Raw genomic sequence first — 26908 nt, 5'->3', positions numbered from 1 at the left:
CAACAGATATTCCTCTTTATAAAGTCATTATTTTATATTAAAATATAAACATTGGACAAATTAAATCTGAAATAGATAATATTAATATTCAACTAATATTCGATAATGTAGTTTTATTAAAGCTTGGATTTATTTAAATTGATAAAAGGTTGCAATTTAAATTTAATATTGACTATAGTTGTATGCCATTTCCTCCTATATCACGAACGTTCCTCGATGTTCGGGTGGTCTCGGATTGACAGATTATAACAGTGTGCATGCGTTCGTCCACGTGAACTCTTTGTTGCGTCTGGTGTACATTTGTGTGTGTCCATACCGGTCATGTTTTGACAGCTGCCAAAATAGTGCAAAATAGATGCAATAAAAAACATCAATAGCAGATAAGTATGTACTACTATATGTTAACGTCTCAGTTATTATTTACAAAAACAGTTGTATTATGTTGATTTGAATAGTTAAACCTAATGTCAGTTATAAAAGCGTTGCAACGGTGTAAAATTCGCTACTATTATTTCCCTTTGTGTTTAGCAAAGAATACGTCTATATTTATAGTATAAAAATCTTCATTATTCTTTATATAAAAAGTACATAATAATGTTTAAAAAGAAAAAAAATTACGAAATATTTTCGAATCATAGTTTTTACATTTTTGCGAAGGAACTTTGTTATTTTATAAAGAGTTTATTACTTTGAATTCGACTAGATGTCATTTTATTTCAAAACAATTTATTCAAATTTGTCTCTAAATATTTAAAATTAGTATCATGTGTAGTATGACTGCTAGGAAGAATAAATGTTATATGAAGGTATTGAGAAAGTTATTAAAAAGTATAACTTTTATTTGAACAAAAGTTTATTCATCTGGATTATAGATATAGAACGTGGTAACAATGATATATAGTGGTAAAAACTAAGTAATCATAGTCTTATATTTTTAGGATTAGAAGAGCCGCCGTTACACCTGTATTTTTCAACACATAACTTGTCAGACAAGATCTATTTGCAGAAGAGTTAAAGCACAAAAGTCTTGTCATGATTAAATTTTTATTTTCTTAAAGATTATTGCACTCCTAAACGATGCAGGCTGTAAAATCCTCTTATAAGCTGCATTTCACAAAGTGTATGAAAACAGTTCTTTTCTCTTATATGTTTCCTTGTCAATAAACATTTCCAATTGAGTTAATTATTTATTAGAATGATTTATTTATTAGAATTTTTATTGAAATAAAAATCTCTTTTTGACAAGGTCTGTCGAGAATGGCAGGGAAAGATGCAAAGGTGGAATCAAAATCAACAGACGTGGTAAGACAAGGATTTATGGTTAAACGTTCTCAAAACAAGAAACGTTTCACTCCTGTTAACTACAAGCAACGTTGGTTTGTACTCACACGTCGTCATCTCGTGTACTATGATAGCGATAGTGAGGTAAAGTACAAAATATTCTATTACGAAGGATCGCAGTTGTTTGCATTAGTTCGCTTAAAAATCGCATAAATATATAAGCTTTTCAATGGGCTTTGTTAACTTTTTTCTAATTTTATATTTCTGCGGCTATAAATAAATTAATTGTGGCATATAAAAAATGAATAATTAGATTGAATATTCATATATTATTATATCCATTGTGAGAATAATTAACAATCAAATAGTAAACAAATTATTATTTCTTTTCTATGTGTTTTAACTAAGTAGAAACTTAAACATAATAGATATCATTAGAAAGAAATGTCGGTTCTGATTAATTTCTGATTAGTTTGAAGCAGACAATGAAATGTAACGCTATAGTAATCTATGAACCATTAATCTATCATTTATCAGATACATTATTATCAATTCAAGAATTTGAGGAGGAGATATTTATGCAATACGTTTATTACGCGATCTTTTGCTCATTTCTGTAATTTCTTTATTTAATGAGCGTGGAATACTAAAGAATCGACTTATTTCTTGTTGCAGCGGCGCAAAGAACGAGGTCGTATTGCGATTGAAACAGTCCATGTGGTAGAAACAGCAAATCTTGGTAATAATCCTGGATGTGGGAGTGGGAATACAAAAATAGATACAACTGGTAATGACTTAGGTAGTAGCGGAGGTAACGTACCACCAGGACTACCATTCCAGATAGGATATCGAGAAGCTGGACAAGAGTACACTCTTTATCTTCTTGCTGCAAGGGAGCAAGATCGATCTGAATGGATACGTGCTATCCGTGCTGGTAAATATCCATTTCTCTCATAACTTATATACATAGATTGTATTATATTATATTATGGATCTAAGGGACTACTAAGGAAATAATAGTCAAATTAACTATTATTCATGTTGTTTTGTTTTAGTTTGCTGTGAAAATCCAGGTTTAAGCGATCGTTATCACTTGGGCTTGTGGAGTGGAAAACGTTGGTCCTGTTGCCGTTTATTAACGCGGTCTGCCGAAGGTTGCGATACATGCAGCTCTTGGTCTATGAATGTGACAAACGCTCCAACGTGTCCGCTCCGAACAATAACTTCTGCCACGGGAAATGTTACTGCCTCGATTGTCAATTCATCAGCGGATTCTACAATTCAAATGGCAAACGCTGAAACGAACAACAATCCGATCATTCAACCTCAGGCGTGTTCTACATTTGGTACGTAAATATATAGATTTTAATCGATCTTTTACTTATGCTTAGTCAAATTGGTTCTTTTAAACGAGACAGTTATCTCTTATCTATTTAGTTCAGAAGAAACGAAAATTGTCTGGTCTTTCAATTTAAATAAACAATGTATATAATACATACAGTTTATTCCAATGTAGCATGACGTTCATAATAGCACTGTCACTGTGTTTCTTCTATTTCTTTTGAATAGATTGCAAGTAATTAAATTTACATCATATGTATTATATCTCTTTGAGATAAAAGGTGCAAGTCTCGTTTATAAAATGGATTACATTTACTGTAATATCTTAGAAAGTCATCGAATTATAGAATCTTTGGTGTTCAAGCCAATATATTTTCTTTTGCATTTAGATCATTTTTATTAAAGACATTTTCTATTCGTTCAGCTTGTCGCGGAATATACGTGTGCAGACATATGCATATTCAATGAGAATAGAGTGTAATGAGAAAAATTAATGAAGCGAATTATCAGGGAAGAAATTGAAAATATATTTAAAGGATAAACGAGCTCATCGAAGAGGCGAGCGCGCGTATTCTCCCAATATTCTTGTCGCGATTCGCAAAATGTTTGGCAAAGGTGGTCTCCTATAAAGGTGAAAGTATGGCAGAAAAGGAGGGGATCCTCGATCGCTCGTTATATGTACTTTCGAATCATTCGCGAGTATTAGTTGCGAGTACGTAACCGGAGCGTGTGCTTTCGTCTTTCTCGCTGTGTATCGGTTTCAATATATTTATTGAATATATTTAAGTTGTTCAAAAAACAAAAAAAATGCTCGTTTATCGGGCATTTGGTTGGTGAAAAGTACGCTTTAAATACCAGTGATCAGTATTCACGGGTATGATGGTGATAAGTGTTCTGAAACATGTCGCGAACGCTGCCACCAACGCTGTTCACTCGGCTGCCGTTAATGCCATTGGACATAGTCTCACCAATGCTGGTACGTCGAATTTATATAAGCAGATTTGCGATCTTTAGATTTTTCGCTGATTTTTGCTAAATCGATAATCGCTCGGATGCTCAATAAGGTCAGCGCTTCATAAAATCGATTGGCGATTAGTGCAGGACATTGCGGGAGAAATCCGTTGAAAAATATATATGTATCGTAAGATGTATGTCTCTCTCTCTCTCTCTCTCTCTCTTCTGCTCTGTGTGTGTGTGTGTGTGTGTGTGTGTGTGGTGTGGTGTGTATACATATATGCGCGCGCGCGCGTGTGTGCGTAACACACACCTATCATTCCGATCGAACTTTCGCTTTTACGCTTTCTATTTGATCTAAAATCTAGAAATCTAAAATAGAAAATTATATCGTTATGATAAAAAAAATGCATGAGCACACAAATATTCACATATCTTTTTTATATTCTTCTTGTATACGTATTTACAGTTAGATTAATAGAAAATTACTTTCAATTTTTATTGTATAAAATTAATTCTAACAACAAAAATTAAAAGATCAATTTTTATATTGATTCCGTTAATATCCGTGCCTTATTTTTTTTTTCACACTTCGCATACTCCTTGAACGTGGAAGTATTATACACGGTAGATTTTCTTTTTTCTTTTTTTCCTTTTTTCCTCGTAATGCCTTTTAAAACGGACATTAAAATTTTTTCAGCATAACGAAATAGACAATGGCGACGAGCAATTGAATTTGTTTCATTCTTATATTTCTATACAAATTAAAAGTACCAAATATTATATTTGGAAGTACTCATGACAGTCGAATTTATAAGATGTTTCCTGTGAGGGCGTAGCAATAGTACTGGTGCATCGAACGCGATCGGTAGCTGGCGCCGCCCTCATAATTAGTGCAAAAGACTGGAACGTTCAGAATTTTTAAGACGATCATAAACGGACGATTATGGTCGGTTACGTTGTCAAACGAACCACGTGCCGTTTCACTTTTATTTCCCTCATCTCTTTGCATAATAAAATCGTATCGCGATATCTTATTTACTTCTTTTGCGACTAAAATATATATAGCATTGAAAAAATTTCGTTACATATACACAATAATTCTTTATCTCTTAGAAAAAGAAAAAAAAAAGAAAAAAAAAAAGAAATATGAGAGTTACCATCCATTCCTTTGGCTCTTCTTACGTTTTCAATTTTTTATGAAATGTTATTTTTTCTTTTTTTCACATCACTCATTCAAAGTGTTTGCCATTGATTGGAATTTTTCCAGTTCAATGACTCTCATACATTAGATTATCAGGTAAATTTAATAATTTTAATATTATACAAAATTTGTTTTAGCCTGCTTTCTTCTATTAGCTCTAAGACAATATTGCCCTTTAGCGTGTAAATGTGTCTTTAATATAATAATTGGATGCCTTTTAATGTATTGTAGTTACATAGAATATTGAGTATAATTTTTTTTTTGGATTATGCCTATGATTTTATTAGAATAGATCTCTATTATATAATTTTTTTTTTTTTATGATAATTCGATTCTCTATTTTTTCTTATTCTTTTATTTTTATTTTTTATTTTTTTTTTATTTTTTTTTATTTTTTTTTAAATCTAGAAACACGGCCTAAATAGCATAAAATGGATTATTTTGCGTGCATAAATATTGATCACAATAGACAAACAATGAAACAAATTATATTCAGTTCATATTCAAGGGTATCTTCCTTACACACTGCGAACTATTTTAATATATATTTTCCGCGCATATATTATTATGTTATTAGTATCAATAACTGAGTACAGATAATTGCATGTATTTTAAAATTCTCATGCATGCTGCAAACTTAGATCAAGAAAATTGCAAAAAACATGAAATTCGGAAATGAACAAAAGGAACACATATACACTCCAAACAACAAATGATGAATATTAAGATGCCAACTTCAACAGAAACGTTCCATTCGGCAGGATAAATTGTGCATAATGATCAAAGAATCGGTACTGGTATGTATAAAATCTATAAATGTAATTATTTCATCAATTTTGGATTATTTTGTGTTAGCAGCAATGATTCAGAGTTTACCATGATTTTTATCGAATGAACCACTTAAAATAGACAGAATATCTAGAATTTAAAGATATTAAGCCAAATCGTAACTTTTAAGTAGGCTTTCCAATAAGGTATTCCATGCTTTGTAGGGCTTCAATAATTCTGATCACAGTACTTGCATATTTGATCAGTGGTCATGTATTGAATATGCTTTTACTTGGCTGATGACTTCATCTTAATATGGATAATTTTATTTAAATATGTTATTCAGAAATAATTTTCTTGCAACAATAATGGTTCCTTTACTTGAAAGCATATATTAATTATAAATTATTATTCTTGTTACAGGTACTCCTTCAACTCCAATAATGCCGGGTGGAACTCCTGGTACTCCATCTTCTAAAAATAAAGTACGTTGTTAATTTGTTTTTAATTCATTTGCAACGAGTAGTAAAACAATAAATATGCTTTCAGGACAAAGTAGTTACAAGGGCCAAGGTTGTGGTGGCTTTGTATCCTTTTCGTGCAATAGAAGCTGGAGATCTTTCTCTTGAAAAGGTAATAGTAATTTATTTAATACTGATAGATACAAATATTTTAAACGATATCCATGTATTACATTAGTTCATTAATTTCATAGGGTGCGGAATATGAGGTATTAGATGATTCCCAAGAACATTGGTGGAAGGTGAAAGATGAGCATGGGTAATTTCTTAAACGTATATCAATGAAAAAGGACATTTACATGATAAATGTAAAATATAATAAAACTTTTATTTCAGATCAATTGGTTATATACCTAGTAACTATGTGAAAGAAAAAGAACTCTTAGGATTGCAAAAATATGAGTAAGTACTTTACCTGCCCTTTGTTGTTGATTTTAAGGTAATCACGATAAGTTTTATTTTTTACTTTTACAATGCAGATGGTATGTGGGTGATATGTCAAGACAACGAGCGGAATCTTTATTGAAACAAGAAGAAAAGGAGGGATGTTTCGTCGTTCGTAATTCCTCAACGAAAGGTCTTTATACACTTTCACTTTATACAAAAATGTAAGCATTTATTAATTTAACTTGGTTAGTCTAATTGAAATTGATTATTTCTTTATAATATGTTCGATTGTACTTTTTGCAGTCCACATCCACATGTAAAGCACTATCATATAAAGCAAAGTTCACGAGGAGAATTCTACCTCTCCGAAAAGCATTGTTGCAGTTCGATTCCTGATCTTGTGAATTACCATCGACATAATAGCGGAGGACTTGCTAGTCGATTAAAGACGAGCCCTTGCGATAGACCAGTTCCACCCACCGCCGGCCTCAGTCATGGTTAATAAAATATTCATTTCTTTCGTACATTTGAAGAATGATTAAATTGATGTAAATCACGTATCGTTTTATGATTGCAGATAAATGGGAAATAGATCCGGCAGAATTACATTTACTAGATGAACTAGGCTCCGGTCAATTTGGAGTGGTACGAAGAGGAAAATGGCGTGGTTCCATCGACGTTGCTGTGAAAATGATGAAAGAAGGAACTATGTCTGAAGATGATTTTATAGAAGAAGCAAAAGTTATGACGTAAGTATAATACTACTGCCTCGTCATTTAAACTCTTCTGAACTCTTATGTATTCTCATATATCGATTGATTTTCATTAGGAAACTACAGCATCAAAATCTCGTCCAATTGTACGGTGTTTGCAGTAAAGACAGACCGATATACATTGTCACAGAGTATATGCGGCATGGATCTCTTCTCAACTACCTCCGTCGTCACGAAACCACATTAGGTGCAAATGTTGGTCTTTTGCTGGATATGTGCATACAGGTGAAATTATTATATAGCACGTTTTCATGTTACATTATATATCATGTTAATAATATTCTTTGTTTTTTTTCTAGCATATTCAGAGATTACCATATGCAAAATGGAAAAATCTGATCGAATAAAAACTTTCCAAAATACTGGTTTCAGGTCTGTAAAGGAATGGCATATTTGGAGAGACATAACTATATCCACAGAGACCTTGCAGCACGCAATTGCTTAGTTGGATCTGAAAACGTAGTGAAAGTGGCTGATTTCGGTTTGGCAAGGTAATTCTTTTATATTGCACGATTAATTTTTTTTTTTTTCCCAATTGATGAAAGAGATTTACGATTTGATATAATACAACAATATGCCCGTACTATTTACGTGACACATGCTTTTAGATATGTCCTAGATGATCAATATACCAGTAGCGGGGGTACTAAATTTCCAATTAAATGGGCACCGCCAGAAGTTTTGAACTATACTCGATTCAGTTCTAAATCGGACGTCTGGGCGTATGGGGTATTGATGTGGGAAATTTTTACCTGTGGAAAAATGCCTTACGGTCGTCTCAAGAATACCGAGGTTGTCGACAGAGTTCAACGTGGAATTATATTAGAAAGACCGAAGGCTTGCTTCAAAGAAGTTTATGAGGTTGATTATTATTATTTCTCTAGTTTAGAATGAGTGTGCTAATGTAGAAAGAGAAAATAATTTTAATGAGACAAATTTCGTGATATTTTAGGTAATGCGAAAGTGTTGGGCACACTGTCCGGAAGTTCGACCTTCCTTTCGTGTTCTTAAGGAACAGCTCATTAGCGTTTCTCAAGGCCTTCTCAATGATTGACTCAACCTTCTCCGGTGTATGCGCCTTTCTTCACCCTCTGGCCGATCAATACAATACATAAAGTCTCCATCGTCATTGGAGCAATCGACTTCCGTTCTAGCATCCTCTAATTCATCGTGCAATTCTGCGACATTACCTTCATCACATAAAACTCGTGCACCGGCCTCTTTGCCTTCCTCGGTCAACTTCCTTCATCTATCATCGACCATATCTAGACCGGAAGAGGAAGAATCATCTTCGCAAAGCACGACTCATCACTTGGCTAGTCAACCATCCGCAAGTTCGTCTAACGTTTGCGACATTTGCAGTTCTTATGGACATCCGTGGATAGAACTTTGCAAGGCAATACGGGCTACTAAAGATAAATGAACATTTTCGTTTATTTGTAATATAATGACTACACATCGTTTTTGCTTCATAAAATGCTTAAATACAGGCTGCCCTCTGTTTTTAGTCTTCACAACGAGAAAATTAGAGTAAAATTGGAAGGAAATTGAGGAAGAAAAATACAATAAATATTAAACAAACAAAAACAAAAAAAAAAACAAAAAAAAAGAGTGCGTGTAAAGATGAGGTTCTAAAAAGCTTCTTTACTGAAATATCGCTATTAAGAAAAGAATTAGTTGTACGTTTGAAACATCTTATATTACACAATAAATGTTTAAGATATAAGCGAGTTGTGGCATGTGTAACCATTGATATAATAATTTTGGTATTTTTTATTTTTTTTATCGTTTCAATATTGAACAATTAAGAAAGTGATATATTTTAGACTGTGTAGTAATTCACTGATCAATGTAGTTTACAATATCTAATAGAATAATGGCCTCGATGTAACAACGATATTCGTCAGCATCTTTAAATCGATCTACTTTCATATTTTTCTCTGCTCGTTTATGTTTATCCTATTATTATATTATTATTATTATTATTATTATTATTATTATTATTATTATTATTTTTGTTTTATGTTTTATTTTTAAAGCGTTTATAAAAATTTATGATGTCCATAATGTTTGTTAATATCTTTCTCTCGATACACCATAATTTCATTAAATCTATTTGCGGATTATTACAGGTACTAAATAATTATACAGTACAAAAACGATCGTGGTTACGACCAATAAACTTAATGTAACGTCCATTCGATCGTTTAAACATTTCTTACTTTTTACATGAAATTATATTAAAATATTTTAAACAATTCTATACATGCACCAATTTCCAAGGATATAATGACATTTCCTCGAGTCATAACACATTTATTTGAAAAGAAAATGTTATTCTTTATTATATCATACCTTCTTATACACTTCGGGAGAGACTGAACGTGATATATTTAAAACGAAAGAACTACCATGGTAGTATACACTGATGGACTGAGGCAGAATGACATATTGAAGCCAACTGGAAGCCAGTGGAAAATGCTGAAACAAAATAACATTTCTAGGGGATCCTGCCAATATTCTTATAGCATGCATACACTTAATTTATATAGTATTAGCATTGTATTAAATAATAATAGAAAATAAGGAAAGACGAAGAAGAGAAATTTCTCTTTGAAAATATCTTTCAGATTAGAAAAAGAGATATTGATATTACACTTCATAATATAAATATGAATAAATAAATAAATAAATAAATAAATAAATAAGTAAATAAATATATATATATATATATATATATATACACATACATACATATATATATGTGTGTGTATGTATGTATGTATGTATGTATGTATGTATGTATGTATAAAACGTAGATTTTGAAAGTGATAATAAAGATGTAAGACATGTATTATTTTTTGGAAAAATCCAGCATTTATAATTAATATTAGCGCGCAATAATAATCAACTTTTAGAATTTCGCATCACTTTCAAAACGAAAAATTTGTATGGAGCACGTAATACTCCTACTGATGTCCAATGTAAGTTTGATCAATGCAATCGTATAAATTTAACTCTTTTTAGCACGATAAAATGTCTGGCTATTGCGTTAATGCAATCTTTGAGAGATGTTGTGTTGTATGGCCATAACACATACTATTATTTTTTAATACTTATTGTTAGTATAAATTTATGTTAAATTGAAAATACATCTGAATATCGATAAAATGTTATGTATTAGATAGACACAAATCGATACAGAGAGCCAAATAATAACAGGATGGATAAATTGTTTTGTACGTTTTTGTCTTTTGAGCATAAAAATAAAATAAATAGCTTTCTGTATGAATCTGTTCACGATATAAATATGAATGTATATACAACCTTTGCTTGAAGTTGAACAGGCTCAATTCCTGAATCGATGCGATGACTTCTTACCATCACGAGTGTTCCATTGATGCGACTTTGATTGCGACCTTCTACGATCCCTAGATCTAGATTGACTTCTCCTTCTACTTCTAGAAACATAAGATCGCGATCTGTGACGATCTCGCGAACGGGATCGTGATCTTTCTCTGTTTCTTGAAGAGGACTTTCGTTTAACCCTTATACGCGATCTGCTACGCCTTATCGAACGTGATCGACTTCTTCTTTCTCTGGAATGCGAATGAGACTTCTTTTTTCCGTTAGAACGCGATCGGGACCATTTTCTTGATCCTGACAGAGACCTAGATCTTCGGCAGCTTCTGGATCGAGATCTTAATCGCTTTCGATTTCGTGATTTCGATCTGCGCTTTCTACTGGACCTGTAATTGCTCGACCTTGAACGCCGTCCCTTACGGGACTTTACCGATCTCGATCTCGACGAGCGTTTTCGCGTACGTTCCGATGAACGGGATCTCGATTTCTTGCTTCTTGATTTACTTCTACTTTTAGACTTTCGTTTCCTTTGATCTCGATCGCTTTTTTTACTTAATTTTTTGTTCTTCTTTGTCGAATTATGACTTGTATCAGAGCTCGTAGATTCAGAATTACTAGATTCAGAATTAACTGATGCTGAAGGAGTACCGGCTTTTATCACATCCGCAGAGGCATTTACTTCTCGTGGACTTTGTCCGTCACTCGACAAACTTTCAGATGCTGCTCTTTGAATATTTACCGTTTCTTTCTCATCAACTAAAGTGTGATGTTATGGAGTTATACTTGATAATGCAATAATCTCTTTTAGTTTTATTATTTTCAATACATACCTGTATCTCTGCAGCTAGTATTACCAATATGATTATCCTGTTGTACATTGTATTGATCTTCGTTTTCCTCTTCTGCCGCAAGACGTGCTTCTATCTCCTTCTCTGTCTTTTTGAATGCCTGCTGCCGACGTCTCAAAGTTTCCTGTAAAACGATTAATATAAAATATAGACTGTTGTTTTAGTCTCTTCTTTCCCTTCCTTTTCTTTTATTTTCTATCACCGAAACCTTTACGATTTAAAATACATATTAAATACCATCAGTTCTTCATCACTATCATTGTTTTGAAGTTGTTCTTGCTCATTCTGTTCTTCCTCGGATTCGCTATTACTGTCGCCGTAGATGCCCAGACCTATGACACACAAATATTTAGTTAAATCCATTTTAAAATTCTCACATTGATCCTTAAACGTGAAAGAACATACGTTGAACCAATAAATTTGCTCCTGCTATTTCATTATAAAATGTCCTGAGAGACATCTTCATTTTGCAATCTGTCAGTAAATATTGAAAGTGCAACATTGCACAAACAGTAACTTTTTCAAGCGACTGTTTCTACAACCATCCTTAGGGAAACACAGCACGTGGAAGATCATAAATATATATATAACTTACCAAGTTTTCGAGTGATCTGAGCAAGAGGGGCCGTGTTGTTGAAGGATGCGACTGAGTGCTCTCCTGCAGGGGCTTACAATACACACGCATTTAGTAATCAATCGCTAAGAGTTACTTTGCGGATACCATCCCTCCCCCCCACCCACCCACCCAACCCCACAAGAAAGACATATTGTAAATAAACGCTGCTCAGCGTTTTGTAAGGAGAGAGACAACTCTATTCCTCACATAGCTGAAAAAGCTTTTTTATTCTTATTATCTCATTAAACTATCAAAATTGAGATTTTTCATAAGTTTAGATTAATAAGATATTATTTTACAATATCTTAAGTTTACAGGTATCAACTAATAAGGATGTAATATACCTATACATAAGCGTGCACGCGCACGCTCTTATATTGCACTTTAATAATAATAAAAATTATTAAAATCTCTATTAATTACAGCATGTTATTAGATTTAAGATCATTATTATAGAAGATATTTTTAATAAAGTTCGAATAAAAATATTTACGTTAAGTTCCATGAAATAAGTATAATTGAAACATTCTTTTGCAATTAATATTTCATTGAGAATGATAAGTCAGTGTCATTTAATCATATATATATATATATATAAATATATATATTATAACATGTAACATGCTGTAATTTAGTAAGTCGTATTGATGAATCATTATTACTAATAGAAGAATAAAAAAATGAATTTTTCATAAGAGTAAATGTGACAGTGACAGTACTTATGTATGAAACATGAAATTTATGAACTTCCAAGCTAATATGTCAAACGTATTGTACGACCCCACCTGTTCAATTTTCGTGTGAAAGTAATCGTACGAAATTAATCGTGCGCTACTTATCGCGCATATACAAATATATTTTGATACATCTTTTCATACGTCTTTATGTACTCTCCATTAGTTTTATGGAAGAAGCGTACAACTAAACTCTTATCTTTGATACATAATAATATATCATCAGATAGAGTTTTATTTTTATTATTATTTTTCTATTACGAACTTCTCTACACTTCATCGATCACATATTCGACCAGCATAATATGTTTATGTCAGGACGTGTTGGAACACGATAAAATAATATATACTATAGTATAAGCATATTTTATAACACATTGCTTCTCAAAATTCCGTGATTTTTTTTTCTGAATTTAATGAAAAAATTGTACGTATGGCATTCTGTTAACGTATAATGTTTAACCTAACCTATACAATCACAATAAACTAATATAGAAGTAACACACTGGAATACTCCTGGAAAAGAAAATCAGATGTCCTGCAACTGTCAAATAATTAAGCCTATGGATTAAAAAATCTTTGTTTAATGTTGTAAATATTGCATTATACAATGGGGCCGATAATGCTCTCCATGATATGGCACAAAATTCATGTAAATTAAGTATTATATATTGACGAGGAAAAATATGAAGTTTCGTTATGTTAGTGTTATCATGTGTATCTGGAGTACCTTTGGCACGTGCGCGATTCCAAACCTCTCTGCATACTACCCCAATTTCTTCATTTGTTACTTCCAAAAGAATTTCTGTTAGAGATCTTCGAACTTTCAACATCTATGGCACAAAATTAGCTGTAAATTTGTATATGACTCATAGTACGTTCAAAAAGAAAAAAGGTGACGTTCAATTATTTACCACATCCTGCAAAATTTCCTCTTGCGATCGTTTGACAATAACAGGTATACTACAAGAAACAGGCGTTGGACTATTATCAGCGGCTATACTTGGCTCAGGTGAATCAGCATCTCGAAAACGCGACTTTCTTGGACGAAGAATAACATCTGGCGTACGTTCGTAATTCTTTTTGTTAATATTTTGTTCGGTCGAACTTGTCTCGAATTCTTGATCTCCTTCTTTTTCCGAATCTGAATCCTAAAATTAGAATATCAACTTTTAATCAAACATCTATATAAAAATTTTATTACTTTATCGTATACTTACAAATTTACTTTTCGAAGGATTAAGAACTAAACGAGCCTCATCCTCGGCCTTTTTACGAGCTTCTATTTCCTGTTTTCTTAATATTTCTTGTCTCTCTCGTTCTACTGCTTTTTGCTTTTCCCTTTCCATTTTTTCTAATCCTTCTCTAATCCATGCAGGCAATTGACGACGTTTTGCTGCATCTATGAAGTGATTATATTTATTGGAATCATGCTTTTTATTATATCTTAAAATATTATATAGAGGAATTTTGAAAATTCCTCTATATTTACCAATAGTAGTGGTTGTATCTTCTTCTGGTGTTTTTTCCCTATTGTTTCTACATCTTACTGCATCAATAGGTCTCATATGTGGTATTCGATTTGTATGCCTAATACCCTTCATATAAAGTAACGGCTGAGAAGGCACTGCAGTTGAAGATTCGCCAGACCAGAAATTATTGACCTAAGATTAAATATTTTTTATAGGTATTATATGGTTGTAAAGTTTAAAAAAATTCTTTTATTATTATTATTTTTCTTTTCCATCAAGATATACTAACTTGTTGATTATAAGGTTGTGCAGACGGAGGTGCAGAATTATAAGAATACAATGACGGCGTTACTGGAGGTGGTACATTAAATTCTGTAGTCGATATCGTTGGGCCAGGTGGAATGATGGGTAATGTAGGTACTCCTACTGGTTTTCCATCAGGACCTATAGTAACTCCAGGAGGTGGAACACCGGTCCACTCCCAAGTTCCAGTACTAGAGTTAGAAGTATTCCAATGTCCCCATTGACTCCATTGAGCCCAAGCATCTAATGACGTTAAGTTTTTTCATATATATATGTATATATATATATACATATGTATATGTATATATATATATATATGTATATATATATATATATATATATATATACATATGTATATGTATATGTATCGTTAAATTACCAGAACCACTAATTGTGGGAGCTGGTGGTGCTGGTGGGATATCGTCTTCTTTGGTATCCATATCCATAGGTGCTTCACCGCTACTATCATTCCCTGGACAAAGGGAATCGATTGATGGCGGTGGTGGAGCAGGTGGAACAACCGTTTCTTTCATTTTTATCCATTGCTGAGCTAATGCAGCCCAATCAACTACGGTAACATATAATTCATTATTTCATTATTGCCATTGATTACAAAAGTAAGTAAAACTCAAAATGAATATAACAGATTTAACATAATGGTACCATATATTAGAGAAAATAAAATAAACAATATTATTCTTGAACTTATAAAATATTTGAGATTACAGATAGTATAGTGACAGAACAAATAATTCATATGTATATACAAATTTAATATCAAAACTGCACTTTTGACTCAAGGCATGATAATTAGGAATGAAAATTTCATTTGTTAGCCTACCTTGATCATTACTCATATTTTGATATGCTGAAGGATTTAACGCCCATTGTGTTGGATAATCTTTCCCTTCAAACATGTCGCCACTCATTTTCATCCGTAATATTTAACAATTTTATCTATTTTGGTTATATAGCATTCCACTAATCGTTGCAAAAAAATCCAACATTGGATTATTGCTACATACGTATAAACTACATGCGTATATCCTACATACGCGAGTGCGCGCGCGCGCGCGCATTGCTCCTATGTAGACATTCTTATTACATCACGATTGCGTGAAAATTGATTTTAATTTTTCAAGTGTTTTACTCTATTGACCGAATATCTAAATTATTCGGAACACTAAAGGATTGTAGCACAAAGTACATTCCATGCGCGAAAGTTATTGTTGATGATTCCAAAGGAACGAATATATTTGATAGAGCGGTAACAAATTATTGTTTACTATTGATAACGGCGTAAAAAAAAGTTACGTATAATTTTATTGAATTGTTCAAAAATTACGTATGGCTTTTTTCAAAATTATTATAAATATTTCAACGACTAATATATATTCTGTTATAATACAGCCATAAGGCGTCCCGAACACTGTTGCCAACTTGTCAAATTTTTATTACATCTTCTGATTCGTTCAGGGTTATTCTAGTAAAAATGCTTTTTATTTTTTACGAATTTTTAAATAATGAATATTCATGTTTGAATTGAAACTACATAATTAAGTAATACAGGAGAAATGTATGAAATCAATGATACCATGGAAATTTTTACCAAAGATAGAGTTACGATTTGTCGATTTCTAACATTGTATTGGATAATTTAAATCACGTGAGACAAATAGACCAATCAGTATGATTTTACAAAACGAAACCTTTTACGTTTAAATTATAGATTTTGAACAATTAACTTTTATTATCAATATTTTGTACTTGAAATATTTTTTATTTTATTCCATTATAGTCACTTTGATGGATATTAACGTATATGTTTCTTCTAAGAGGTTATATATCTTCCCTTGATTCTTTTTCTGATTGACAAAAAAATAGACCCAATTTTAATTGATATAATTTTTCACTATCGTTTTATTTACTTTTTCACAAATACAAGAACGACAAAAATTTAAACGATTCATTCGTTCGTTTTAGTTCTACTGACCAAACGAAATAATATAAACACTTGTACAATTCAATAGTGGTTTTATCGTATAATGATGCTCTATAAATGTATTATAGCTTACGAAATAGAAGATAACGATTCATTACTCATATTAGCACATAAATGACGTACAATAAAATACGATGGAAGACAAATAAATTGGTACTATGAACGTAACGTTCAGGTATTATGGAGTAAGTATCAAACAAAATATTCATTTTAAAAATATTTTATCAAGTTTTGCTAAATAGAAAGATGCGAGTTAAAATATGTGATATCTTATATATGTGTATGTATGTATGTATATATATATATGACATCTGATTTATCACTTTTTCTAGGAACTCTATATACGATATTGACACTTCTCTTTATCATTCTCTTTCAATAGAAAGTAAAAACGAAGATAAGGTACACCTTAATTTAATTCTAATTCCATTTTCTTTAATCATACACAAAATATAATTACGGTGTTCGATGCACAGCATCATAATATCCTATATCTACGATTCTACGTACTAAAAATATTCTTTTTATATTATTTTTATTATTATTGTATCTATTGTCCTGCAATTTTATCTTTTTCTGTCAATCCATCTAGAAAAATATATATATATATATATATATATATATATATATATATATATATATTGTATATATTTTATGTATATATTTATATTTTATATATATATATCTTGCTGAAAAAAATATTCATCTACGAATTCAGGGATCAACGTTTCTTACTTTCTACTTATTGTTAGATTATATTCAATAAAAATATTTGGTCGTGACGCAAATCTCATTATCGTTATGATATTTAATATTCTATTAAAGTCGAGGACGACGATTGCGAGTACGCTTTCCGATGAACGATAGATCGTATTAAATAAAACACGTATGCAACAGTATGGAAAGGTCACCGTTGTTTAAGCTTCAAAAAAATAATATCTCTCGACGCCCAGTTTACGGCCTACATTTGTACTTTCGTTATGTATTTTAGAATTTAGCGTTCTGTCTTCTAAGATCGTTGGGTATTATCGTTGTGAGAAAGGCTCCAATGGCTAGGGCGATGCATAAAACTATATTAGCCCATAAATCGCTCACTAGTTTGATCAGATAACCATAGAGGATCGTGAAGACTATACCTAATACCTAAAATAATTATTTCTTCGTTATTTACATCGATCAAATTGATTCGACATCGACCTAATTGGCATCACCGATGGACAAGCAAAAACCTATCGAAGAATTTATTAAAAAAAGAAGAAGAAAGAAGTCATAAGATAATGAAATCATTGTATACCTGTGTAGTGGCGTTGAGCAATCCTGCGGACGTTCCTTCTGGTTCTGGATAGGTTAATTCAGCAGCGAGCTCGAAACCTACCGGTAAATAACCGGTCATGAAAAATCTGCACAAATAAATCATTATTTTGGTCTTTTTCTCGATGGTATTTTTATTTGGAAGAGAATTATCGTCGTTAAATTCTTAGCATACCCAAGTAAAGCGGATGTAATGTAAACGACGTATATCCGACCGATGTCCAGAGTAAACGTGAAAACGATCATACCCAGGAAGGAGAAGAAATAAATTCCAAGAGTCGTCTCTCTGCGAATATGGGAATCGTCGTTGACAATTTAGTACCTTTCTTTCGTTATATATGAGACAAACAATCCGTAATATCTATACACACTTGAACTTATGCGTTTTATCTAACGCGATACCACAGATTACCGAACCCAACATTCCGGCACATACGATGGTCAAGCCGATTCTACCAGCATCTGTTTCGTGTCCCTGAGGCAAATAAAGAAAGGATCATTGCGAATGGATTCGCATAGATGGATTCGTTGCATAGCTATCGGACTTACCGGGAAATATTCTAAAATGATTTGATTGAGAAGTGTACTGATCGCGTAGAATATCCCGACGTTTATACCATAGCTGAATAAAAGCAACAGGTATCCCACATTGGTGAAGAGCCTCTTAATGGATTGTATAAAATCTTCTGGCGTATCGTTCTCTCTTTGTACGGCTTGCGCCGGACTGGGAGGAAGGGGTGGTTGCGCTTTAAAGACTAGAAGAAAATACGCATTAAATAATAAATATTTTCATTGGAAGATTTCTTAATCGAATCAATTCTAAAATTACTCACAGAGAAATATTAATACTAATATGATAGACGTGAGGGCTGCAACGATGTAGAACATGATTTGAAGGCCATGCGCGACTACGGCAATATCATCGCTGTTTGGTACTAAGATCGGTGGAAATAGAAAACCTATGGCTATACCCAACTGCGAACATAAGAACGATCATAGCAATAAACAGGATATATTAATTGAATAGTAATTTAATAGTAAGGATTCTTACGTTGTTTTTTATATAACAACGTTAAAATATCCCCTAAAATGAATTACAAGTTGTTAGCACGAGATTTAAATTGTCAAATGATTATGTGGGAAAGCTAGCCAAACTCTGCACCCACGATTCATTGCACAGAGGGGTTCGGACCCTAGCCTCGAATTATAATACGCACAGACGACATCATTTTCGCACACGAATATACGTACGCACTTGCGAAGTGCAATCGAGTTTGTTCAAAGTATATGTGGATGATGCGAAAGCGTTTCATTATTACGATGAGCCGCGGAATTGCGTGCGGCCACTGGCATCAATTAATTACGATCAAAAATCCGTTTGATCGTTCAACGAGCCGCTCGAAACTTCAAAGTACCAACGTATTCCTACTTGACCTCATTGACATTTTTCGTACTTACGGGAAATGTCAAAGAAAAGAGAAGTTCTCTTCTCGCTTGGCACTTGAATTATATATACGTATCTGCTATCAAGAAAATTTTAATTAACGTTATCCTTACGTATTTAGAATCTATGTAAAGTTAGGACATTCTTTCTGGTTTAAACGATTAACGAGACCCGTCTGACTTCTCGTAACCTTTAATCGGTTCCGGTCTCTGAATTACTGTCATGATGGGCTGAAAAGAATAATGATCGCGTCCCTTTCTTGAAATAATGATAATAGTCGAATAATAGATGTTTCAAGGACCAGTCTGTCCTCGTGATTTAACGTGGTATTATCTTCGTCTAATATACTTGTGATATCGTCACATAAATTATTCACGACTCTCGAGTAAACTAGTATTTCCGTTTGTTGGTAATGAAAACGGACAAATAGACATAAATGTCTAGAAACTACATCGTGGATACTTGAGATTCGATATTGATTATATCGAAGAAATCCAGATAATATTACTAGTTAAATTACGATGCATTATTATTCCATTAGATCGATGAATTCTTTTTTATTGATATCTACGTTTTAAATTCAAAATCAAATAATTTAAATTTTTTCTTTCGCGTAACATCGAATCCAGGATATCATCTTGATCTATCTAAGATTTCAATCGCTACATCGTATTTCGTAAAATCAATCGAGAGTGGAAAAATTTACGATTGATATTAAATCTTTCCTATACTTTGTTCTATCGCCAAGCTTACGTACTACGTTGATCCATCGGATTCCATATAGATTTCTACTATTATCGTTCCCGACATGCATACTTTTGTAGATATAAAAATAAACGATACGATAAAACGAGCTTTATATGAAAACAAATATTTGTTCCTAATATCTTGGTTTAGTGCAAATCGAACAAAGTAAACAATTATATCATATTTCGATAATTTTAAATCTCGACTGGCTTGAAAGAAAAAAATAAAGTCAAATAAACCATGTCAAATATACCTGATTTCCAAAAACGCCGATGCTACAGGCGCTACTAACTTGGTCGGGACCGAACCAAACAGCTGCTAATCGAGCAGGAACGGATAGAACGAAAGTTTGGCTAACGGCGACCAACGTGTGACCAATAAAAGTAAGCCAAAATAGATCTGGTGAAACACTAAAAACTTTTATCCATGCACCGAGCGCCGTTCCGACTGCTCCAACTATAACGGCAAATCGGAGTCCCTGTCAAAGAAGATTTAATAAAAATTTACAAAAATTATTAAATTGGAAGGTTCGATTAAGCGCTAACGTATTTATCACGCCGGGCGTTCATAGTATTATAGAACGAGGTCAATTACATTTTCCGAACAGCTGTTTCTCAAACTTTAAAAATATTACCATTCGAATCGGACGTAAATGACTTTACAAATAAAAAGAAAATAAAAAAAAAAAAAGAAAGAAAAAAGAAACTAATCGAGCAACAATAATAAAGTCTAAAAGCTTATTTATCTTTTGATAAGTCCTATTAAAGAAGTCTGCTTAATTAGCCTTGGATCGAATAAAATCATGCTCGTCAGTTTCGTTTATTCTTATTAAATGCTGTGATATTATAACTAACCAAAGTTACACAGAGTATCATCGAGTATTTCGCCTATCGACAAGATATAAACTCTATTCGAGTGGAACTTTCTTTTTCTTTCTTTTCTTTTCTTTTCTCTTTTTTTGTTAATTATTTTTAAATAACGATCGATAAAAAATGCCGTACTTACGAATTTATCGAGAAGATAACTAGCTGGAAATATGAATGGAATGTACGTTATCATATATATCATGCTCGTCATATCCACTAGAAAACTTGAAACTTTGTAATAACGTTCGACTATGTTCGCGATAATACTGTATTGAATCCATTGCATTGCGTTGCTGGCACTGTATATTACGAAGATCATCAAGATCAGCCATCTTCTCGCGAAGATTTTTGTTTCTATAGTCTGAAAGAATAAAAGATACGAATTAACATATATATATATATATATATATATATATATATATATAAAGTTCATTTTTATTTCCAAATGACATGGACATTTTCATTTAGACGAGTGAATACGTGATACTTTCAGGCTGTTCAGAGATAAAGTAAAAAATTGCGATATGAATGAACGATGCGAATAAGCTTCTTTTTTGGTTCTATTCTTAAAGAAGTATGCGACGAAAAACTCATCAGGAAGATATTGCTTCAAAGTAAATAAGTTTACTTCTCTATATCAATGAAATATGATAGCCTTGAGAGAAATGTTTGCAATAAAGTTCGAAACGTATTATAAATATTGTAAGTTTTCCCTATAAAATACGAGGTAGGAAAGAAAGAAAAAGAAAAAGAAAAAGAGAAAGAAGAATAGTTTGAAAGAAAATGTAATTTTCGAATCTTATATCATGCATCGACGATCGTTAATTTATCCTCGTATAGTGCATTTTCACCTGCGTTGGATGTACGCCACCCTCGATGGCTTTAACATAATCCGGTGACATTTTTGGCATTACGATCAATCTTTGTATTTGATTTGCCGTCCGAAATCAAGAAAAATCGTAAATAACTGTAAATCAATCGATTCGTTTCTCCAGTCTTCTTTAATTTCCACTCGTAAATCCTAAAATATGAAATATTCCGTTCTGAAAATGAAAGATATCTCGACGAAGATTGCCGTAAAAGAAAATAAGATATGGACATTCAATAAGATATTTTCGAAAACTCGTTAGCGCGAATATTTAATTAATGCCGAATAACTTTTCGAGTCATTGTTGTTACGCACGATCAATAATTTCTTTTAATTCGACGTTCTACCAAAAAAGTTATTATTTTTAGAAGGAACACCGATGAAATTAACGTAAATAAGCTATGTCTTGAAGGTTCAAGAATGAAGGTCAAAGAATGAATGCGCGAGAAAACACTCGAGTATTCTAAAAGAAGTAGACTAATTGCGCGACTCCATTATATATACGAATTTGCGCTCAATTATATGTAAGAGATTGGAAAATCGATCGTTAAGTATTTGTTAGTATTTCATTAAAAAGCAGATATAGATATTATAAAGATCTAGTTGAGAACAAAGCGACGATATTAGAGCGAGATTACATCTCTCAATTAATGCTTTCTTTTTTCACGATATCCAATATCACTTCTTCCCGATTAAATGTTTACTCATCAATAATACTTATACTTTGATCAAAATTGATTTCATTCGTGAACGAAACAATATCTCTAAATATAGCTACGTATTAAACGCGAGTTGTCCCTCTGCAAATTTTAGATCGCCGTGAAAAAGTTCGGAAGGTCTTAAGGTCAAGGATTAAACGAAAATAATAATCGAAGACGGAACGGCATCGATAACAATTAATAGTTCATGCGATTGTTCATTAATTATGCTTACCCCGTTCGATGATAAATAACTAACCGCCGATTTAATAGAGATACTCGATTTAGAGATCTCTCTTATTTATTTTCTTTCCTTCACGTCACGTCACGTTGATCGATTTCATTGATTCTTCGTTTCTTCGATCGTTCTAAGGAATCCTTTATCCTTATTATTTATCACTAAATCAATTCACGATTGATGCATTGATCAATTCACGATTGATCCAAAAATCGAACTATCTTTTGGAATAGATCTCCGTTCTCATAAGTCACACGTGGTTAACGGCATCGCGTCAGCACAAACACAGGGGTTTTTTCTTTCTCTCACTCGTGTGCATTGCCGTGGAGAGAGTGAGAGAGAAGACTGGAAGGGGGAGACCACAGAGAGATCAACCAATGTCTTTCGACTTTGAACTTGCTCTTTGCTTTTTTTCGAAGCTTACGACTGGAGGATCGAAAAATACGAAAATCTTTCCTTTTGAATTTCGCGCACCCTCTTTCTCGACGAATAAGCGAATTAAAGAGATGTCAGGAAGAAACATTAATAAGATTAAAATTCCCAGATGTAACGTGGTTCACGGTGACGAGAACCTTCCCTTTTAACCCGATGATATCGATCAGCCTCGTTGTTCGCGAAAATCGTGGAAAGCGGAGCAAGACGTGAGAGGGTTGTTTTGCCAGCTCTCTCTCTCTCTCTCTCTCTCTCTCCCTGTTTAGCACGGTCGAAATTCGATTCTTATGTTTCTCTTTCTCTATCGTTTGTCGAAGAGTATATCCTGATGAGGATTAAAGGATAAGAAATTAAAAGGAAGAGATATGGAGCGAGCGAGAGAGAGAGAGAGAGAGAGAGAGAGAGAGAGAGAGAGAGAGAAAAAGTGAGAGATAGGAAAAGTGAAAGCACAGCCAAGAATAGGTGCGCGTCCACCGAAGATTAGACATAAACTAAATCAAATAGCTATACGAAGAGATTCGGCGCTACGAGTAGGAGACGCTTACGCTCGCGTGTTCACACGCCGACTCTTCTCTCTCACGATTCTGGACACGTAGTGTATGTCCATCGTGTAGTAGGACTACGTTGCACTTTCAACGTGCATGTGGTACGACACATAATCCACGTACATATATACGTACACAAGCTTCTCATTTCTCAGCGCACGCGCCTCGACTCTGCGCAGAATGATTTCGCGCGCGGCACCGATCGACGAGGACGGAGGGAATTCTGTGCATTGAAAGCAACATTAAAGATAAAGAAAATAAAAGGAGAAAGGGGATAAGATGCAAATGATAACTACAATTGGGAGTACAGCGATTATATACATACACAATTATAAAATTGCATTTGTGATATAACATTTTTTTCTATACACAAGATTGATATATCTTATCTCAGCCATACCACCTATCGATTATCTTCGATATATCATCTTTTGATATCGCTTAATAAAATGCGTACGTGGAAAAAGACAAATGCAAATTTTCGGATCATCGATGGACACTCGATGAATCATTTATTCCATGAAATAATCAACTGGAACATGTTGCTAAATATATGCGCGATTAAATATGTATTTACGTAATTATAAGATCAAGATTTTTACCAAAAATTCGTCGATTTATAATATTGAAAAGAACCTTATTTTTCATTAACAATTTTCATCAGCAATTTAAGATTATCGTTAAAAGGGATAAAAAAAATCTTTATACGACATTCGATTATCCCATGTATAGCAGAGTACACAATATCACGTTTGGATCAGCCATTGAAACAATGCACATATACGTAAGAGATATGACATTTCAAAAGTGTTTATTCCGTCCTCGTTTATTCCATCTAGTTAGATTAAAATTTGTGCATGATGCGTGTGCTACAATATTTACGTTTTTTTATTTTCCATAGAAATTCATCTCTATATTGCGTAACAAAATGTAATCTGGATAATTCATAATATAAACTTATCCTTTTGTTTCTTTTTGAAATAATCGATCGATCGATCGATCGATCGATCGTTGATCTTTTTTTGTAGAAAATTGCTATACTTGACCGGATATACCAATTTGGAGAAGACAAATATCGGATAATGAGTAATTCATATTGGATAGTGAGAACAAAATAGGCGGGTCGAATTTACTCATTTAATTATATCCAGACGCGGCTGTAAATTTATATATGTTTAATCGTCTCATATATATTTGAAATTTATGTCTACGAAAAGTAATTCTTGTTTTCGTGTTAAACGTGAAAGAACGATATGTTAAGGCAGCTTGTTATTAAAGTTAAATAAATCGATTTACCTGACGATGTGACGGAAGATCGTGCGTGGAAGGAATGAGCTCAGTTCTCTGCTCGATACAATTCTGAATTTCATCCATCTTTTGTTCTACGTACGTAGGTACGTACTTATGTATGATAATTTTATTAGTACCGTCAAATCCTTCGATTGTACGACACCGAACGCTTCTTAATCGCCGTTTAACCTCGGATCTAAGGTCCTATATCGAGGCAATCAAATTATAAATGTTGTCGGACGTTTAGTAAATGTCGAGATAATAAATCGTATTACGTCGATAAACGATGAGAAATCTCCAAAATTTAAAACTGACGTACTCCTACGACTTTGCTATATGAGACGAAATTAATCGACTGACATCGGTATTTAAAGTTGTCGGTCACGTGAGACCATGATAATTATATAATAAATGTTTGCATTTGAGATAGTTTTTCTTTTATTTATTTTTTTAATAATTTTAATCTATAAATACTATATACCACGTTCCATTTTGGACGGTTGAAAAATAATATTAATAAATTGAACGATATTAAAAATCATAAAAACAATTTATCGAGGATTTTATCATTTTCACTTTATGTTAATGCACAAAGACGTACGTTTCGTCTCCATTTTGTACGATAATGCATTTGGACGATTAGAACGTTTAAAACATTTTTTACATGTAAACGTATAAAGTACGGGCACGATACTGGAAGACGAAGAAGATCGAAGATTCTTGATAGATCACTTTAATTATCGAATATATTTATTTACGAGTAAAATATGTTTCGATTGAAGAATAAATAAATAAAACTATGAACGAGAGAAAAAGTGTTCGAAGACTTGTGTATTTACTGAGCAAACACCGAACAACCGTTCGAAGATACGTATGTCACGATAATGGAAATAAAAAAGTTAATGCGAGCGCAACGTATCCAACTTGAAATATAAATCTAACTTGCGATGCGTTTGGAAAAGCTAATACATTATCGTCGAGACTAGTTACTCTTTGATTCATCATCTTCTATTTTAGATAAATACTTTGTATGATGTTGATCGTATAATAAATGCCGATGATTATTATTTATCCCGAACGTATCACATTATACTAAACGATTCAGTTTGATCAACCTACACAATTTCTTATATTGTCTCTCAGAGATAGACAGAGATAATAAGTATATTATTGTATATTAACGATATATTATTACGTTTGATTATTAAATCGTTCCCGATATAAGGACGAATGAAAACGTTAAATACGAATGTTTGTTTTCTTGGTATCGATAAATGGGTATCTTTGTATGATAAGGTAGAAAAAGTGATTATCGACTTGATGACATATAAGAGGAACACCTTAATATTGGCAACTGGATATACGCGAGAGAACATTCATTATATATATTACGACGTATGTGATGTGACGACAGTGAAAATAATTAACAATATATTTATACGACGAATGTCTTAACATTTGGTCCAATTTTATTATTATTGTATTATTATTAAATTTTTATAAACCATTCTTATCATCTATTTAAATATTTGTCACGCAATCTCTCGTATCGCCATTACGATTATGTAAGTAACTTTTGTGTAAGCACAGAGCCTTACCATTCAGACTCGTATTGTTAACGCGCAATTGTTAATGTTCATGCAATAAGTAATTTATCCTTTTAAGAGATGACATACGTTTTTTTTTCTTGAATAGAATTAACTTAGAAAATTTAAGCGTACGCAATGATATGCGTTTATAGCCACGATGCAGGGTGCATGTAAAATCCACGTACATATATATATATATATATATGTTATATGTATATCGAGACAAAATTGAGAGGTTTTATATACATCGTCGCACGAGAGAACAACTCTTCAGCTTCTCTCCAGTCGAATCTTATCGAGCGTTCCGTACGCA

General features: G+C 32.7%; 3 protein-coding genes across 11 annotated transcripts; 1 reads left to right on the top strand and 2 right to left on the bottom strand.

The window, feature by feature from the left end:
* Positions 1–204: 204 nt before the first annotated feature.
* Positions 205–8515, top strand: Btk29A (tyrosine-protein kinase Btk29A). 5 transcript variants are annotated; one of them, XM_035874913.2, is made up of 16 exons: positions 989–1120; positions 1247–1425; positions 1957–2020; positions 2081–2215; positions 2337–2627; positions 5972–6033; positions 6098–6181; positions 6264–6328; positions 6406–6471; positions 6549–6677; positions 6760–6953; positions 7034–7205; positions 7286–7454; positions 7602–7720; positions 7838–8090; positions 8182–8515. In XM_035874913.2, exons 1-16 carry the CDS (start codon positions 1078–1080, stop codon positions 8281–8283), a joined length of 2127 nt encoding a protein of 708 aa, XP_035730806.1. In that variant the 5' UTR covers positions 989–1077; the 3' UTR covers positions 8284–8515. The 5 variants fall into 5 exon arrangements, with proteins under 5 accessions (XP_035730804.1, XP_035730806.1, XP_035730803.1 ...); XM_035874911.2 differs by lacking the exon at positions 989–1120 and adding an exon at positions 205–384 and having other exon boundaries at positions 1957–2215; XM_035874910.2 differs by having other exon boundaries at positions 1957–2215.
* Positions 8516–8655: 140 nt separating this feature from the next.
* LOC118445431 (uncharacterized) lies at positions 8656–16054 on the bottom strand. Of its 2 annotated transcripts, none has more exons than XM_085664464.1 (12): positions 15407–16054; positions 14945–15133; positions 14552–14808; positions 14283–14454; positions 14011–14192; positions 13705–13941; positions 13521–13623; positions 12036–12098; positions 11678–11772; positions 11423–11564; positions 10557–11348; positions 8656–9710 (listed from the first exon to the last, which is right to left on the bottom strand). In XM_085664464.1, the coding sequence occupies exons 1-11, from the start codon at positions 15498–15500 to the stop codon at positions 10579–10581; spliced, it is 2304 nt and encodes a 767-aa protein (XP_085520590.1). In that variant the 5' UTR covers positions 15501–16054; the 3' UTR covers positions 8656–9710; positions 10557–10578. The 2 variants fall into 2 exon arrangements, with proteins under 2 accessions (XP_085520590.1, XP_035730798.2); XM_035874905.2 differs by having other exon boundaries at positions 12036–12107; positions 15407–16036.
* A 1134-nt stretch (positions 16055–17188) lies between these two features.
* LOC118445439 (choline/ethanolamine transporter flvcr2a) lies at positions 17189–26049 on the bottom strand. 4 transcript variants are annotated; one of them, XM_085664465.1, is made up of 11 exons: positions 25013–26042; positions 22737–24873; positions 21787–21956; positions 21075–21296; positions 20323–20547; positions 18712–18853; positions 18428–18633; positions 18250–18353; positions 18054–18164; positions 17862–17967; positions 17193–17710 (listed from the first exon to the last, which is right to left on the bottom strand). In XM_085664465.1, the coding sequence occupies exons 3-11, from the start codon at positions 21844–21846 to the stop codon at positions 17555–17557; spliced, it is 1332 nt and encodes a 443-aa protein (XP_085520591.1). In that variant the 5' UTR covers positions 21847–21956; positions 22737–24873; positions 25013–26042; the 3' UTR covers positions 17193–17554. The 4 variants fall into 4 exon arrangements, with proteins under 4 accessions (XP_035730822.2, XP_035730821.2, XP_035730825.2 ...); XM_035874929.2 differs by lacking the exons at positions 21787–21956; positions 22737–24873 and having other exon boundaries at positions 17189–17710; positions 25013–25210; positions 25282–26048; XM_035874932.2 differs by lacking the exon at positions 22737–24873 and having other exon boundaries at positions 17192–17710; positions 25013–26043.
* Positions 26050–26908: the final 859 nt, after the last annotated feature.

The sequence above is a fragment of the Vespa mandarinia genome, unplaced genomic scaffold, assembly GCF_050613455.1.
Source record: "Vespa mandarinia isolate Hongniang unplaced genomic scaffold, ASM5061345v1 scaffold_59, whole genome shotgun sequence".
In the NCBI taxonomy this organism is placed as follows: Eukaryota; Metazoa; Arthropoda; class Insecta; order Hymenoptera; family Vespidae; genus Vespa; species Vespa mandarinia.
Note: the sequence above shows the minus strand (reverse complement) of the source record. Positions and strands in the feature narration are given on the sequence as shown.